At 39.1% G+C, this 14094-nt stretch overlaps 1 protein-coding gene across 2 annotated transcripts in view; it reads right to left on the bottom strand.

The window, feature by feature from the left end:
- The window catches only part of LOC126425002 (sortilin-related receptor-like), a 219676-nt gene that overhangs the window by 191852 nt on the left and 13730 nt on the right, over positions 1-14094 (bottom strand). For both annotated transcript variants that reach the window (XM_050087901.1, XM_050087900.1), the window contains exons 2-3: positions 8936-9184; positions 6164-6331 (exon numbers count right to left, since the gene is read on the bottom strand). In XM_050087901.1, coding sequence (XP_049943858.1) covers positions 6164-6331; positions 8936-9184 — 417 coding nt within the window. The remainder of the gene's footprint in view (positions 1-6163; positions 6332-8935; positions 9185-14094) is intronic.

The raw sequence follows: 14094 nt of genomic DNA, 5'->3' as shown, positions 1-14094 counted from the left end.
ACAATGGATGAGATGTGGATGCCATTTTTCAATCCAGAAACAAAGCGCCAGTCAGCTCAATGGAAGCACACAGATTCACCGCCACCAAAAAAATTTCGGGTAACCGCCAGTGCTGAAAAAATGATGGTGTCCATGTTCTGGGACAGTGAGGGCGTAATCCTTACCCATTGCGTTCCAAAGGGCACTACGGTAACAGGTGCATCCTACGATAATGTTTTGAAGAACAAATTCCTTGCTGCACTGCAACAAAAACGTCCGGGAAGGGCTGCGCATGTGCTGTTTCACCGAGACAACGCACCCGCACATCGAGCTAATCTTACGCAACAGTTTCTTCGTGATAACAACTTTGAAGTGATTCCTCATGCTCCCTACTCACCTGACCTGGCTCCTAGTGACTTTTGGCTTTTTCCAACAATGAAAGACACTCTCCATGGTCGCAAATTCACCAGCCGTGCTGCTATTGCCTCAGCGATTTTCCAGTGGTCAAAACAAGACTCCTAAAGAAGCCTTCGCCGCTGCCATGGAATCATGGCGTCAGCGTTGTGAAAAATGTGTACGTCTGCAGGGTGATTACGTCGAGAAGTAACGCCAGTTTCATCGATTTCGGGTGAGTAGTTAATTAGAAAAAAAATCGGAGGCCTTAGAACTTGAATGCACCTCGTATTTGAGTAGCACAAAACAAATTTGAGTCAAGCCACTCAAAGCACTCAACATACCACTCAAATTGCCACTTCAATGACAAACTGTTGCGTAAGATCTTAAATGTTCAAATACATGAAACTTTTCTCAGGTAAAACAAATAATCTGAAAAATTGAGGAAATTTCACAAAGAAACACACACTTAATGAGCGTACTAAAGTTTTTCTATGGAGGAGGTTGCAAAATCGAGAGCTATGGGGAGGGAGGGAAGGAAGGAGGGGTGGGGAGGGGGTGGGAGGGGGGGGGGTCAGAAGTGGCACAGTGATCAAAGGAAAATGAAGGTCATTATGTAGTATGTGTTGTTAGATATCTCTATTTAATGCAAGGCAAATGAGGATATAATAAAGGATCTCTCAATTGTAAATTTACAAAGGAATAACACTATAAATAAAGTTCTGAGGATCACAGCTTGCAGAGGAGTCTAACAACAGAAGCATACAGCCACCAGGTCACCGATTTTACCCACGTTTCACACAGTTGTAGTACACACTTAGCTGCAACAAGCACCACTCTAGAATGATTCACTTCTCAAGCAAATCCCAGAAACAGGAGGTCAAAGTTTCAAGAGCCTGTCGAGTACAACACAAGTGCAGCATTTGCACAACTTGCTAAGGCAGAGAACTAGAAGTCTGACAGTACTGCGCTCCACTCTGTCCCTCCTCTGCCCCCCTCCCCTCATGATAATCTTCCCCAAACAACCATCTTCCTACAGAGAATCACGTATTTTTAGATTTATTTATTTATTTATTTCAAGATTTTAAACATGGCTGCAGCAGCAACTGTTAAAATTCTTCACAATAAAGGATGGCAGCCAAAAACAGTTGCAGGATAGAATTTTTTTATTAAAATTCTTGACCAAGGTTTCGGTACATATAAATATACCTTCATCAGAAGTAAATCTTCTAAAATTACATCATGCACTGGAGAATAATAAAACAATTATGCCAAAAGGCGTCGTCAGTAATTAAAATATCTCCATTTGTACAACATGTGTAATGGGCAGAGGATCAAAGCGAACAGTTTAACAATGTTACTTCGCCTATGAACTGTTGAGACATGAGTCTCGTGTCTCAACAGTTCATAGGCGAAGTAACATTGTTAAACTGTTCGCTTTGATCCTGTGCCCATTACACATGTTGTACAAATGGAGATGATATTTTAATTACTGACGACGCCTTTTGGCATAATTGTTTTATTATTCTCCAGTGCATGATGTAATTTTAGAAGATTTACTTCTGATGAAGGTATATTTATATGTACCGAAACCTTGGTCAAGAATTTTAATAAAAAAATTCTATCCTGCAACTGTTTTTGGCTGCCATCCTTTATTGTGATTTATTTATTTACTTATTTCGTGGTTTGTAAGCACATTATTAAACGACAGACAAACAATAGCACAAAATTTACAGAACAGACATTTAAATTATTAGTATAAAACATCTGTGCCATTCATTGACATCAGGAAATCCTGGGAAGTTCCACAATACGACCTGCTAGGACATTCCACAACACTACAGTGAATGGTTTGCCTAACTGCTCCGTTTTGGATGATGATGATGATGATCATGATGATGATGATGATGATTGGTTTGTGGGGCACTCAACTGCACGGTTAACAGCGCCTGTACAAATTCCAAACCTGTGCTCAGCCCAATCTCACCACTTTCACTTTCATGAATGATGATAAAATGATGAGTGCAACACAAACACCAAGTCATCTCGAGGCAGGTGAAAATCCCTGACCCCGTCAGGAATCGAACCCGGGACCACGTGCTCCGGAAGCGAAACACGACCGTGAGACCAAGACTGCGGACGCATTTTGGAGATGGAACCTTACCCAATCTAAAGAGTCCATGCTTCTGCCACTACGGTGCATATTCTCCTAAACACCGTATATACTCTGTGTGATTGGTGAAAGGCAGGAGGTTTCCTTCCTACACTGGGTAAGATATGGCAGTGTGAAGGGCAAGTCGGTTAATCTGGGCTGAGGCACGAGTGCAGTTCCACGCCTGTATTCATGTGTGGTGCTCTTGATCAAAGAAAGTTTCTTTCTAATACAACCACATCTGGATGGGTAGGAGTTACAGGTTTCCTCGTACGCTCTTAAACACACGGAGAAGAGCTGCTTCCAGGGGGTGTAATGTGGCTCAATATGGCCAGCCATTTGACAGGACTGGGTCAATCCATATGAAGTGGTCCAGTGATGGTTGCTTGACCATTTTTAAATATTTTAAGTTTTTTATATGTGATTGCCCTATATTTGAGAAGTTCAAATCAGTTTTCTACAATAATTTATCTTGCACCTTTACTGGATGTAGGCCATTTTTATTGTAGGCACACGGCTATTTTTCAATCTGGAGAAATTAGCAAAAATTTGAATATCTCTGCACTGGGTTAAGTTACAACATTGCAATTGACATGATTGTTTTTAGAAAAGTGTCTTCTACAACATTGTCTATTACACAAAATTCTCGAAATTCAAAAATAACCAGTCAAAATGACCTCCAAAGTTTGGTATACAAATTTTCAAAAATCCACTTTTTAGGCCCAAAAATAACAAACAAGGAGTGATTTATGAGAATCTATTTTTTTTCCTATAGTTAGATATCATACACTACTAGCCTCATATAAAACAAGAACACTTACAAATGTTTCCTTAATTTTTTATGAATTTTTGAAATTTGAAAATTTTCATTTTTTTGTAAAGTTTGGAAATAGTTATCTCAGGTGGGACTGAATATCAAAATGAGTTTTGCACAGTTTGTGCACCTATATGATAGCAACACACTGCAAAAATTATCCCTGCTACCTTCAGAATTCACAGGGTGTATACCAATGAGCACTGTCATACGCTTTCTCTAATCTACAGATGCTATAAATGTAAGTTTGCCTCTATTTAACATATCTTCTCAAATCAGGCACAGGGTCAGTATTGTCTCGTGTTCCTACACTTCAAATCCCAAACTGTCCGTCCTCACAATTGGTTTCTACCTGCTAATTTCAATAGTATTCATTATTATACCTAGATTACACCTAGTCACAAATGTACCACTATAATTATTGTTGTTGTTACTATGGTGCCCAGGGGTACAAGCCGCAACATGCATGACGGCTGCAATGTGCCTGTCAATGGAATGCAATGCTCACACAGTCCATAGCAGTCACTTGGAATTTTCAAATATACCCCCAAACTGCCAGGAGAGGTACTGATAGGTATGGACCACTGGGCAACTGGCCACGCAACAGCAAACTGCAAGACCACACTTTTTCTCTTCCTGGAGAGTAGCTACTTAAGGAAAGCCAGGGATCATTGCGGATAGTTCCCGTCGACAACAGCTGGCCAATTTGTGAACTGAATGCTCGCAGTCCCTCGATTCTGCTCCCGTCGATGTGCCATCTGTGACTAGAGTCTAACAATGAGAATCAGGCTTCTGCATTGTAAAACAGCTCTCTCCAGGTACTGGTCATTTCAGTGTTTAGTTCCAGCCCTAATGAGTTACTTGGAGTCAAATCCACAGATCTGTATTTTGTTTAGAACCGCAGAAGAGGCCGAGTTGATTTGTGACTATAATTGTGATGAACAGTTTTTTTTTGGTTTTTGGGATTCTCTTTCATTTAGGGAAAAAAAGACTGATTTTGCAGTTATTAAAGTTCCTTTCTATACAAACATCATTCCTTGTAGCAGTACAAGTGTTTGGGAGAAGATGATTGGGTACAGGAAGGGGGAGGGGCAGAAGAATTAATTTTTTATTATATCCAAGCTTTTAGTTTTGTCCTGATATCGCTGTTCAGTGGCTGGAGCTCTCGTGCAGTAATTCTATAAACTCGCAAAACTGTGAACCACAGTTTCTCAAATATGCTGAAGAAACACCTGGTACTACACCAGAATTTCTTACATCTAGCTATGAACCACAACTGTGCAAAAGTGAGCAAAATCAATGGTCCACTGAACATACACTTCCCTCGTCACCCAAGTATCAACAGAAGTGTGTTGCTTACATGCCAATGTGAGAGAATAGCTGAAAGGCCAGCGTGGCAACAGACAGGCACTACTTGTATAGGATGATAGTGAAAAGGCCCGAGAGCTCTATCTACACTCACTTTTTACACCATAAAAACAAAAATTCTAGAATGACACCTGCCTCAGTGGCAGAGTGCTGCTGTTACAAAACTTTACCAGACAGGAACTCAAATTTTAGCCTTTTTCCTTCTGCATACAACATTCTTAGCAACTGAGATATACTGATATGCTCTCACTGTGAAGACACTTAAATTGGTCAGTGCCTTTCTTGAATTGTTACAAGAAGAGTATTTCCCACCAAAAGCAACTGCACGGATTTCAGTCGAGACCTGTTGCAGTTATCATCATTCAGCGAGATTCACAAAAAGTGAATTGCCCATTAATGACTGAAATAACAGGAGCAATGAGAGGACAAATAAACAAGATGTACTTAGGATAAAAACTAACCATGAACATTTACAATAACAAGAATCTTACAATCAATGAAAAAGTGGGACATTGCCAGACAGTAATCAACCCTGAAAACTTATCTCGGCAGGAAATCTGGTCCTCATAAAAACAGTGTTACTTAAGAGGCCAGAACTTTTGCAACATATGATTCTCAGGAGGATAGTAAAGCCTCTAAGAGGAGGAGAACTCAATACAGAAGACAACTGAATTGGAAAGTGTATCCCAGATAGAGATATTCTCTGACACTGTCAGGAAAAGACACAGCACATTCTTCAGACACATCCTTAGAATGAACCGAGGGCGTTTGATGAGGTTGATACATCAGATAACACAGTATCTTGTGAACAGGAGACCCAAAGTATGCTATATCTGACAGGTACAAAGGGGTCTGGAAGAAATGTGAATAAAGGAAAAAGAGATTTCTAACAGGGTTACTTCCAAATTCAAGCTGTCGTGTGTTTCCATGACAAAATTACACACAAGCAAAGGCATTGTGGAAGAAGAGTGAAGGAAGTTGCAAAAGTATGAGAACGAAAGAATATTGGACAAGGACAAAGACCAGCAGAAATAAAAGATAACTGAATTAACATGGTCTCAGATAGCCAAAATGAAAAGTAGTAGTAGATTGCTTTGGTCAGAAAAGTTTTATGATGTGAAAAAATATCTTGTCAATGAAATTTTCACACTATTTAATCATTTTACACAAAAGACTGTAAAAGAAACTTTAGCATTCACTATATCGGTCGAGCAATAGCACACTCCTCAATGTACTAGCCACGATATACTTTGCTGTGGTCTGCGCATTAACAAAAGACCGGGCAAGAATGGTACCTATCATTCAGGAACACACATTTAGCACAAGAGTTTATGCAAATAATTATAGAAACTCAAAGCATTCCAGCAAAAAAATTAATTACAACACACTAACCACTATCTGTAACCAATATTTAGTACCCCAAAAAACAAACAGAGCTGCAATGACAATATACTCACCCCACGCTCTTGATGTTCTCTGTCAAGAATCAAAAATACCCGGGGATCAGAGTCACTGAAGAGAACGTCCGATGGCGTGAATGATATATTAGTATAGGACACACGTATGCTGTGTCCATCGTTTAAAGTTGAGTACACCAGTCTGTTGGCAAGGTCCGTGAATACAGTCTGTAAAAGAAGCATCAAATACAGTGTATTATAAGTATTCTAACACACAAAAATTAAAACATAGTGAAAGTGACAGATAAAAATGTGAATACCTAGCCTCAACCCCCAGACACATTTTCTGTGATGATCAGTTTTTGCACTGTGCACCTGGAATCAGCCCAAACAAATACTGCTCATGAAGTCTGTCACGTGACACCCAGTGTTGAAGCATCTGTTTATTTCTCATTACAAAATTATTTTTAATGCAGATACTTACATGCCCATTTGATATAGCAGACCCAAATTAGTCTAGTGCATTACCAGGGTCAGTACAACTCTTCAGCAGCGACCAGTATGCCACCCTTCCCTGCACTGACTGCTACTGAGATGCAGCACCACCATTCTGTCACTGCTGGAGTACTGGTTATCAGTATCACACAAGACTAACTTGGTACTGCTCCATCAAATCGGCACATAAAATTCCACTTTACAAATAAATTTAATTGCAATAGGAAATGAACCAATGCTTTGCGCTGACACAAGGCATTAAATGAAACATGTTATCAGTAGTATTTGTCTGGGCCAGTTCCATCTACATACCGCAAAAATTAAATTGCAAGTATCTGCCAGTACCCCAGAGAGATGCACCTGATGACTCTTAGGAGAGAGATCTGGCATACGTGATTGTACTGTTGCATGTTTTAATTACAAGGAGAAAACAGCAAGTGCCAGAAACTTTGCTCAGTGGAAGAGGAGGCAAAATAAGAAAACGCCTGTCTCAGCTTAATTGCAGATACTCAACCATTTGTGAGAAAACAAGTGTCAAAGTTTTCGACATAATTTAGACACCTTTTAGTGCACAAGCAGCTCAGCCCAGCTAAATATTTACCACATTGGCAATAATTTCGCAGCAAACCATGCATAACACACCAGTTTTCCAAAAACTAGCACTCGCTATTCATTATGAATCGAGACAATACAGGAATTTCACTGAGAACAATTTCAAATAATTTTTTCTGTTCACTGATTTCTTTTTTTTTCTTTTTAATTCATTTACTGGACATAAAATTATTTGATGAATAAGGCCAACATTATACCAATATACATTGAAAACCATTTGTGTAGTAATCTTTTACAGACATGGGCAGATAAATAAATAAATAAATAAATAAATAGAAACAATAATCAGGTTTCAAACTTGGGACACAAAACTGAGATGCTGCAATGCCAACCATATTACACCACCAGTTAAGGTGAGCGAATATCACCTTAGTAGGTATCTAAATTACATCTAAAACTTCTATATTTTTTTTTTTTTTAGAAACAGCCAAACATCTACGAATAAGGCAAAACGTTTTCACTCATGCTGGCTCCTCTTCCACTGAGTGAAGTTTACAGGAAATCTGATTATGCCACTTGCCTTGTTCTCCTTGCGCACAATGCTGGTACCACTCTTCATTTGTCATGGGAACACAATAGGTCCTGTTTAACAGCTGGCTGGAAGCTATCATACAGAGAGCAACAAGAAAGAGGATATTTTCGTAGCAGTAGGTTGAATTTACTGTGTGAAATCCTGGTATAAACATAGCCATAGAGTGCACATCTTATTCAAGAAACTGTAGCCATAATCCCACAAGTTCACAAGATAATTTTGTGCACATGATATACATCAAAATAACAACACAAAGTAATGGAAGATGTATATAATCCCTGAAACTAAGTGAATTGTCATCACTGTTTGAACTGTTAGGCAACTACGGATTAGTTTTTCTCATATTACATTCAATGCCTTAGCTCACAACACCACCCTTGTCGCCTTCCAATGTAATCTAGACCTACAATTATGGTAAAAATTAATCCTGTGATCACAGCCCTCATTCCAAAATACTGATAAAGATAAAAACAGTGGCAATTGAAGCAACCACTGAAAACCATAAACTGCCAAAGGTTGTTAAATTTAGTGGAAAAAGTTGAAGTTTCACTTTCAGATTTATGTTTCATTAGTGGTCAGTTCTGACCCTTGGACATTCTCATATGCAGCTGCAATATCAAATGTCAAAAAACCAAAAAAAAAATTTAATAAGTTACATTGCTATGACACACAATTTACAAATGCTGTTGTTAGTATTTCCATATATGTCAGCTATGCAAGGAAATGTTACCTGTTCGTGTGGAAACAAATTCCTGTTATACGGTAACCACATAACATTTTAGAAAACTTTTTTATTTTACTGATGTGTGCTACTATTTGCATTTAAAAAATGCTCACAGATGAAAAATAGCAGGTAATCCAAAATGTATGTTGATGTAAAAGTTGAGTTCATTCCAAGAGATTACTCAGCATACAGAGGATTTGATTTTCCAGAAGATACATTAAGGCTTTAGAAGCAAATATGAGGAAACTAATCACTGAAGGATGAATAGTTTTTCAATTTATGTATTCAAAATACATCTCCTCTTTTTGCCTACCATTGGTTGCCAATAATCATCCTCGCACTGGCAACACAGGACTGTCATGCTGTGAACTAGTGTACTGCATGCGGAAAGTTAATACTATCACTTTTCTATTCTTTAGGCCACACAAATTTATATATATATTTCAGAAACAGATATTTATCTACTTACATATGAAACAAAATGTGGGTGATTGTAAAATTTGTCCAAGGTTGGATACACTATCCTTCCGGCATCAACGCGAAACTTCTCCGTCTCGTTCACGAAACTGTCTCCGTAATCATACGAAATATATACTGAAGAAGGTCGGGCCCTCGTGTACAGTCCAGGTGGGTCCTTGGCCAGACAGATGATGACATCCGACCCTTCGCCAGCCCAGTGGACCATCAGCTGCCCGTGACTATCATTTAGCTCCACAACCTGCAACATAAATTTCAATGCGTATTTATGTGACTGGTCAGAAATAAACACAATACAATGAACCAACTCATTATTGCCAATATTGAAGTAAGGTGACTTAAATATGATACAAAAATCACAAAACTTATGTCTTCTTGAATGGAAAAAAATTACGGTTTGGTAAAAAATTGTAAATATTAGAGAGTATAAGCTGCTTTAAAATGAAACTGTGTTTAATTTCTTAAAGTTACAAATGTAGATGACACAAAACAAAAACAGTTTATAACTTTTTTGAACTGAAATTCTTAACTATGACACACATGCAATATTGTTATGTACACTGAAAGGCCTGAGGACTTAAAAATGATATAGAGAACACACAAAATGATATGTATGTATAGCTGGGGTTTTTCTGTGGGGGATATTTCTATGGTATTTATGGCATGAAACTTCAGTCAGCGTGAACTACAGAAAATTATTTGTTTTTCCTATTTTTAATATTATAAAGTCAATCAGGAATGGGTAGGAACTGTTTTCAATTATACATAATACACTGACACTAATAAAAAACTAAGAGGTACACAGAAGAGAAGCACTGTCTGTTTTTTATTAATCTCAACAGAACCATTAAAGAAAAAGTAGATGTCCCATTAGATGTTTCCCATTTCCTTACTAGGTATATCTCACCCCAGTAGCAACAAGAGGAATTGGCAATTCCATATCACATCACTTTTATTAGTAAGAGAAATTTCTTTTACATTCAATGTGAGAACTACTTTGACCTTGTCCACAAGGCCTTAGAACCATAACTTGTAGGTCATTTCCAGTGATTTCCTCTTTCTTCCTCTACATTTAGCCAAGATATGGTCTCCTCCATCTACGTGTGTCAGATCTGTCATTTAAAATACGATCTAGCGTGGATTCTCCCAAGGGATCAACATGATACACAGTGCCACTCTTTAAAGAGATATCAGAACCAATCTCCTCAGTTTCCTTACTTTTTCTGTGCTTGTCATAGCTTTGATCACAGGCATAGCTTTCTGATTCTTCTGCTTTTGGCCTACACACACACACACACACACACACACACACACACACACACACACACTCTCTCTCTCTCTCTCTCTCTCTCTCTCTCTCTCTCTCTCTCTCTCTCTTTTGGAGGGGGGGGGGGGCTTTTCTTTCTCAGCAATGATTTTACTAGCAGAGATGTCTTGTGTTGCTGGCATATGGGAAGGGCAGCAACCAGCAGTACACTACTGTGTTGCTGGATGCTGACCTGTAGGTGACAGTGTATTACTTGTAGGGATCTAGTGCATCATATTTTGGAAAGGCACATACCATATTTAAGGATCATTGTGTATTCAACGAACCTGATAAGTACACACTCCATATTTTCTTAAATGTGGCCAATGTTCTAGAACTGCACGCACATTAATTTCTGGTCTGAAAGTGCCGTCTGTCAAAGTTACTTTGACCACCAAAGTGAAGTTTCCAACTTAAGAACAAATAATGACTAACCATTCCTAAACAATGGCAAAACAACTAACAGACTGCATGTGAAATTTTCTGTAAAGTTTCACCTGTTTCAATATTAAGATACATTGCCCCCAAACGTCACAGACTCTCCACGTATAAGGGAAATAAAACTGCCAGTAATCACAGACCTAGGGCAAATGTAAAGAGGTACCTCAAACAGAATGACCTCCTCCATGCCACCTAGCACAGATTCCAAGGATATTGATCACATGAACCTCAACTTGCACTTTTCTTAGGCAACATACTGAAAACTGCAGATCGAGGCAGTCAAGTAGAAACAGTATTCCTCAATCTTCGAGAAGCATTTGACCTGGTATTATATCTACACTCATTATCAAAAATATAACTGTATGGGGGTATCAAGTGAAACTTATGACTGGGTTGAGGATAGTTTGGTAGGAAGGTTGCAGCACGTTACCATATCCTGGATGGAGATTCATCAACAGTTTCAGATGTAACTTCAAGTGTGCCCCAGGGAAATGTGTTGGGACCCTTGCTGTTCATGTTGCATGTTAATAACCCTGTGAACAATATTAACAGCAGCCTTAAGACTCTTCACAGATGATGCAGTTATCCATAACGAAGCATTGTCTGAAAGAAGAACATCAACTGTCAAGAATTCCCATTTAATTCAGTGTCAACAGTTTTATTTTATCCTGACGGTAATTATCTTTTGAACAAATGTTACAATCCACGAAAAAGATGTGACTTAAAAAGCGTGTATCCAACCTAGACATATTTATTTGTATTTCTGTGCAATTGTAAAAGAATCAAGTAACGATGAGCAAATGCCAGAAATGTTCTAGGATATGCGCCTGGACAAGAAAGAGCTCCACGGCGGATTTCCCTTCGTACGGATGCCATTAGGAAGTCCTTCGGCAATGCTGGAGAATGATTTTGATAGAAATATAGCACACTCATCATTCCTTATCTACAATCTGGTGTCATATTCCATTAACAAATAAATATCAACACGAGCTGCCTTCTAACTCCAAGGATCACAAACATATGTGAGGAGTATTATTATTTAAAAAAAAAAAAACGGATCTCAGAGTGTGCCTGAAACCTAAACCAAGAGCATTAAGAAAATTAATATCCAACAATTTATTTTATGATTTGATACTTAATCTTCAGATATATTTAATATACAAGACCTGGTATATCATCATTGTGTTATGAAAGAGCACACTGTTTTCTACAGCTAGACAAACAGAAACACACAAAAATACTTATGCTGTTGGAGTTGATACCTACAGTGAAGTTATTAAGCAACTGAAAACTGTCTCCGGTCACGATGCCAGCAATCGAAAAGTACCTGGAGATAGGTACCACGTGCACGTCAGTTTACAACGTCAAGATGTAAGCAATAGAGTCAAATATTGAATCGTGTACAAAACACCAAGAAAGAGATAGTACCTGGAAATGAGCTATTAAACCACTGACAGCATCATATGATGAAACTTTGATTTTATACAGCCATGTGGTAGGTCACTGTCAGCATGCAGACAGTCTCATTGTTTGGCCATACAATGAAGAAAATCTGTTCGAACCAGTGCAAAATCTCATTAGTACACACAATAACATAAAGGTTGCCATCTACCATTCTGATAAAGCAAAATCAGGAAGTAACACGGGGGACTTCCCTCTGCAAGATGAAAACTTTTATATGCTTGTATACAAACACCAACAGGTGGCATCACTCGAACAGCAGAATACTACGCTCATCATCCAATTCTGGAACGAAGTATCTAATGCTGGAGAGGGAGGAAGAGGCAGCAGAAGACATGAAGTGTCTTAATTTGTTTGTACGGCAAAAAATTTAAAATATTGACAGGACTACAGACAAACACAACATGAAGATAAAATTCTATTCAAGTCAAAAAAAAAAATAAGGATGCAATGGGGTTTCTGAAGGACCCTCTAGGATCCAGGATAGCTGGAAGCTACAGGAGCAGCTAAAAGTGCACAACATAGTCCAAAAGCTAAATGCAGTTGCACAGGATGGCCAGGTAGTTGGGAATATTTTAGACAATCGGTTAAAAACAATTTTAATGACAAAGGTACCAGCCACATCTTTCAAACACTTTCTCAACATGAGTTTCACAGTGGCATATGGGCCTGGTGGTACCTGTAAACACCGGCATCATGTCACTTTTCCCAGTGTTGCTGAGTACATTAAAATCACACCGTGGAAAATTCAGGATGGAATGTAACAATACCAGAGAAGGAAAGTTGCCACTCACCACATAGAGGAGATGCTGAGTCGCATAGGCAGAATAACAACATTCACATACTCATAGCTTTCGCCCATTAAGGCCTTTGCCAGCAGTAGACACACATACGCGAGCGCACGCGCACAAACGCAACTTGCACACACGTCTGCAAGTTAAGTTTGCGTGAGTGTGAGTGTGTGTGAGTGTGTGTGTGTGTGTGTGTGTGTGTGTGTGTACTGCTGACAAAGGCCTTAATGGCCGAAAGCTATGAGTATGTGAATCTTTTTATTGTGCCTATCACGACTGAGCATCTCCGCTATATGGTGAGTGGCAACCTTCCTTCTCTGGTATCTTTAATATCACACCACCTTTTCTACACCTTGTTGACAAAACTAATTACATGCATTACCCGGGTGACCAATAGGGAGCACAGGAAATGAATCATGTGTACGGCTGTCCAATGCTCTCTCGTACTCGAGTCTTCAGCCAGAGTGGACGGCTTCTACTGTCTGCTTATGGCCCTGCTCACCAGTCACATGAATGTGAGCCGTCACCTCTCACGTTTCCTTTTTCTTTTACTTTCATCACACTGTGTCTAGACTGGCAGTTGACCTTTGCTCCCATCCCAGGAGAGCTCTTCTGCATACCACAATTACAGAATATATTAAAGGTTCAATAAATTTCACTCCCTAACTCCAGGCCACCTCCTTTCAGATGCCTCCCTCTCCCTTTCTGCCCGGGCTCCTCTTCTATACCTGCACGCAATATCATATCTCTTAGTCGCATGTGAAATGCGCACAAAGTGCTCACCTCAGCCAGCCAGATAAATCAGCAGCAGCAGTGCATGCCATTAACAAAAGACACATATTGAAAGGAAGATTAGGGTTTACATAACATAGACACTGAGGTCATTAGCAACTGCACAGGAGTTCTGACTGGAGAAAAATGGAGAAGGTAATTGGTTGTGTATTTTTCAGAGGAACCATTCGAGAGCTTGCCTCTAGTGAGTTATGGAAGCCACAAGAAAACCTAAATCTGGGTGACCAAACGGTGATTTGAACCGTCGTTCTACCAATTGGTTGTCCAATGTCTTATCATTGCACCACCTCACTTGGTTACTGAACAGACAATCGTACTGTAAATACCAATGTACTTTGGGAATCTGAAATCAAAGATGCA

This window comes from Schistocerca serialis, chromosome 10 (genome assembly GCF_023864345.2).
Source record: "Schistocerca serialis cubense isolate TAMUIC-IGC-003099 chromosome 10, iqSchSeri2.2, whole genome shotgun sequence".
Classification (NCBI taxonomy): domain Eukaryota; kingdom Metazoa; phylum Arthropoda; class Insecta; order Orthoptera; family Acrididae; genus Schistocerca; species Schistocerca serialis.
Note: the sequence above shows the minus strand (reverse complement) of the source record. Positions and strands in the feature narration are given on the sequence as shown.